The sequence below is a fragment of the Zosterops lateralis genome (assembly GCF_965231275.1).
Source record: "Zosterops lateralis genome assembly, chromosome: 31".
Taxonomy (NCBI): domain Eukaryota; kingdom Metazoa; phylum Chordata; class Aves; order Passeriformes; family Zosteropidae; genus Zosterops; species Zosterops lateralis.
In genome coordinates, this window is record NC_139791.1 from 4,695,955 (window position 1) to 4,700,904 (window position 4,950).

General features: G+C 52.6%; 1 protein-coding gene across 1 annotated transcript; it reads right to left on the minus strand.

Moving 5' to 3' along the window:
- Positions 1–613: 613 nt before the first annotated feature.
- Positions 614–1,546, minus strand: LOC310920648 (olfactory receptor 14A16-like; the record flags this gene model as incomplete). The annotated part of the gene is made up of 1 exon (XM_083880710.1): positions 614–1,546. The coding sequence occupies one exon, from the start codon at positions 1,544–1,546 to the stop codon at positions 614–616; it is 933 nt and encodes a 310-aa protein (XP_083736836.1).
- Positions 1,547–4,950: the final 3,404 nt, after the last annotated feature.

Sequence of the window (4,950 nt, forward strand, 5' to 3'; positions counted from 1 at the left end):
GGGCTTTTCTGTGCTGACCCTTGGCCTGGACGTGTTCTGGAGAGAGCCTGGGCAAGGAGCCTGGAGCCCCCAGGCCCTGCCCTGAGGCGTCAGCGCTGCCCCAGCAGTGTCCATGGCCTGTCCCTGCTGCAGCCCCGGCACTGCCACCCCCAGCCCTGTGCCCGGCCCCGAGAGCCCTCAGGCCCTACAGCAACACCAGGGCCAGGAGGGCAGCGGGGCAGGGCCACGGGAGCAGCACTGGCAACACAAAGGGCTGCTGGTGCTGGGCACAGCTGCTGTGCCAGCCCTGATCTGCCCTCAGCTCTGCACACAGACATTGCTGCTGCAGTGACAGAGAAGGGAATAAAAGGGAGTACAAAAATGTATGCTGAACATTTTGTTTGAAGATCCCTTAGTTCATTTAAGTTACTGAGAGCACCGCTCCTCATTGACACAGTCTGGAGCCACAGCAAAGGTGGAGAGAAACAAAATAGGAAAGGGTACAAACAATGGCCTTGCTTTGTGAACATCATTGAAAACTAAAATACACGGGAAAAAAAAAGCAGAAGCAAAGCAACAAGAACCATCAAAGAAGACTTTTCTTACAAATGATTCACAGAAACCAGCCAGCAGTTTAATGTTTCTGAAATTGTCCAGTGATCAGTGTCCACACTGCAGCCTTGAGCTCCTGGTTCCTCAGGCTGTAGATCAGGGGGTTCAGGGCTGGAGGCACCACTGAGTACAGAACTGACAGGGCCAGATCCAGGGATGGGGAGGAGATGGAGGGGGGCTTCAGGTAGGCAAATGTGCCAGTGCTGAGGAACAGGGAGAGCACGGCCAGGTGAGGGAGGCAGGTGGAAAAGGCTTTGTGCTGTCCCTGCTCAGAGGGGATCCTCAGCACAGCCCTGAAGATCTGCACATAGGAGAAAACAATGAACATAAAACAGCCAAAAGCTAAACAGATCCCAACCACAACAATCCCAAGTTCCCTGAGGTAGGATTTGGAGCAGGAGAGCTTGAGGATCTGGGGAACTTCACAGAAGAACTGGCCCAGAGCATTGCCATGGCACAGGGGCAGGGAAAATGTATTGGCTGTGTGCAGCAGAGCATAGAGAAAGGCACTGGCCCAGGCAGCTGCTGCCATGTGGGCACAAGCTCTGCTGCCCAGGAGGGTCCCGTAGTGCAGGGGTTTGCAGATGGACACGTAGCGGTCGTAGCACATGATGGTCAGCAGAGAAAACTCTGACGACATGAAAAAGATGAGCATAAGGACCTGGATGACACAACCTGAAAAGGAGATGTTCCTGGTGTCCCAGAGGGAATTGTGCATGGCTTTGGGGACAGTGGTGAGGATGGAGCCCAGGTCGGTGAGGGCCAGGTGGAGCAGGAAGAAGAACATGGGGCTGTGCAGGTGGTGGCTGGAGGCCACGGCGCTGATGACGAGGCCGTTGCCCAGGAGGGCAGCCAGGGAGATGCCCAGGAAGAGGCAGAAGTGCAGGAGCTGCAGCTGCCTCGTGTCTGCCAATGCCAGCAGGAGGAAGTGGCTGATGGAGCTGCTGTTGGACATTTCTTCACTCTGGGCATTATGGACTGCTGAAAGAAAACGTTGACATGGTGGGACATATTTCCTTGAGTCAATCCTCTTCAATCATATTAGGAATCCTTCTGAAACTACTTCTCTTCCACTGGGGGAACTTCACTAAATACTTTTAACCTCCTTTTGTTTTTCGTGTTCATCACAATTAAGCATCCTTTAAAAAAAAAGTGGACTTTTTAAAGTCTCTAGTTTCACAGTCAATCCCTCCAAAACCTTCTCTCTTTCCCTCTAGAGCTGGGCAGGGAGCGATATCTGGGGCTGGTCTGGCTCTTTGCTTCCTGGAGTTGTGCCTACTATGAGCTGTTTCTCTCTATCCAAGCCTTTTCCCTGCCAGTGCTCCCAGAGCCCAGCCCAACCCTGGGGGCTCAGCTCTGCCCTGCACACCCCTCCCAGCACAGGCCACTGCCCAGGGACATCTCCCTGGCAGCAGGACCTTAAGGGCAGCTCAGACAAACAGAGATGCTGCAAGCCAAGGTGCTGCTGGTGCTGTCTGTAGGTAGAGGAGGGTGAGGAGGCACTTTCTGAGGGAGATCTGAGGCAGATCTGCTGATCCCCAGGGTGACAGTGCAGGAGTCTCAGTGACACAGACAACCTTGACAGCCCCTTTCCCTTTCCTTTAGGAGAAAGCTGAGAGCAGCCCTGGCCATGCAGCACCATCTCCACAGCAGGAAAAATCTGCCCTGATGGGGGTCACTCCTTTCACCTCCAACTTCTCCCCACAGTCCATGGGGAACTCCCAGGCAGGCTGAGAGCTGCCCCTGGCAGGTGGCAGATGCCCTGGCCTGGCCAAGAGCCCTCAGGGCTGCAGCACCTGCTCTGCACCACAGCCCTGGGCAGCCCTGGCTGCAGCCCCAGCCTCAGCCCCTGCAGCCGTCCCTGGCAGCAGGAGCCGTCCTGCCCTGTCCCTCTGACGGTGCCCAGGGCAGCCCCTGTGCTCTGGAGCACATCCTCCCCCAAAGCAGAAAGGGCAGCAGAGCCATCCTTACAGTGCTGTCAGTCCTGTCCTGCCTCAGCTTTAGGAGATCCCTGCAGCCAGAGACTTACTGTGTCACAAGTGGTGAACATTTCTCTATGAATTATCTCAGAATTCTCCTTCCAGCTTCTTTGAGCCTCTGTCTGCTTCACTGCTCTCAGGTGCAGGCAGTGCCCTCAGCCCTGCTGGGCTGTGAGAGATGTTCCTCTGAAGAAGTGCCTTTTTGAAGCTCCTCTTGATTGCCAGGAGCTGCCTCTGTGCCAGGAGCCCAGCCCAGCTCAGCATCAAGACACAGTACAAGGACTTTAATGAGCCTCTTGGGGATTTGGTGTTGTTTACAGTGTTTTCAGTCCCTTAGAGGGTCTTCAAAAAACTTCTTACAGACTTTACAGTAAATTGAAACTCCAAAGTTTCCTGAAGTTTTAATGGGTCCCACTGAGAAAGTGTCCCCAGGTTCCAGTTAGAGCAGAACACTGCAGACAGTGATGACAGGTGGGGACAAACCATGTAAAGGTGTCTGATGCTGAGCAAACCTGGATGGGTTTCAGAAATGCCAAAGGCCAAGGCCTGAGCTCCATCCTTCCTTTGCTGACAGCTCTGCCTCCTGCCTGCCTCTGCCTGGCCACACAGAGCCTTGGGCTTGATACCAAAAAGGGTTAATTCCATTTTTACTGTGCCTGTGAGCTTTTAACATAAGGAACAAGTCATGCAGGGCCTGTATTCCCTGCAAGGGTGGTTGGAAGAGAAGAAGAAGACATCTGGCTCAAGGGTGCAGTGATAGAAAAACAAGGAATGAGTTTGGGAACTTGGGATGGGTTTTATGTAAATGGGTAAATTGTAGTATGCATTTAGTGGCTCTACACAAGCAATACACTTTTAGAAAAATGTGTCCACATAATATTAGGAATTACCCCACGAATAACCTCAGGCCTGAATAAATGATGCCCTCTTAAACACCAAATTAGTGTTAAAGAGTCTTATTCTGACATTTTCAACATTTGCTGACAGCAGAGGCTCATAGAACCAAGGAGTCAGCTGTGACACCTTGGAATCTCATGAAACAAAGGGTCCATTGTGATGGAGTGGAACCCCTTGGAACCAAATGTCCATTCCATCAGAGCAGGACCTCATGGAATGAGGAGACCATTGCTGAGAATATGGAAGCTCATGGAACTGTGGGGTCATTGTGACAGTGTGGGGCTGCATGGAACCAATGGTCTATTGTGACACTGCAGAACCTTCTGGAATAAAGGTTATCATGGTATGCTATGGAACCTCATGGAACAAAGGATCCATGGGGACACTGCAGAACTCAGACCATTGTTGACAGTGCAAAGGCTCATGGAACCAAAAGTCCATTGTGACACAGCAAGGCCTCGTGGAACCAAGGGTCCATTGTGGCTCTGTAGGGCTTCACAGAACCAAGGAGACCATTTGGACACTGTGGGGCCTCATGGAACCACCTGCCACTGTGACACTGTGGGGCCCCATGGAAACAAGGGGCCAGTGTGACACAGCAGGGCCCCATGTAACCAAGGATCCAATATGACACCACCATTGTGACACTGTGGGGCCCCGAGGATCCAAGGAACAGGGAACAGGTCTGGTTGGCTTGGCCTGACTGACTCAACTGACCTTGGCATGTTGAGGGTCTCTTCTCATGTGTTGCTGAAACCCTGGGGCTCTGGACTTTCCTTTCTATGGAAAAGAACCATCCCTCCTGTGTAGGCACCTACGGCCAAAATTGGTACTTCTCCAAAATTCACTGTATGCAAGGGTTTCTTCCAGACTAAAGCTGCCAGGACAGACAGGCCTGGCTTGCCTTGGCCCCTGCTGGTCACCTCTTATCTGCTCTGGAATAACTGGGGCTCTCTGCTTTCCTTCTTATGGGAATGAACTGGCCTTCTCATCCAGGTGCTAAAGACTGATAATGAGGATTCTGTCCCCAAAATTCCGAGATATGGAATATATATCCTGAATATGGAATCCAAGATATTGATTCCATTGCTCTCCAATGAAAGCTGCCAGACCAGACAGCTCTGGTGGCCTTGGCCTCTGGTGGCTGCCATTCATCAGCCCCTGAAACACTGAGGCTCCATGGTTTCCTTCCAGTGCAGACCATGGTGACACTTCAGAGCCTCACGGATCCAAGGGACCATTGTTACAATGTGGAAATTCATGGAACCAAGGGGATCACTGTGGCACTGCTGGGCTGCATGGTCCCAAGGGGCCAGTGGGAAGCAGCAGGTCTTTGTGGAACCAAGAGGCCATTGTTGCATTCCAGGGCCTTGTGGACCCAAAGGGCCACTGTGATCCTGCAGGGCACTGTGGATCCCTGGAGACCATTGTGGCATTGCAAGGCCCCCTGGAATCATGGAGACCATGGTGACACTGCAGGGCC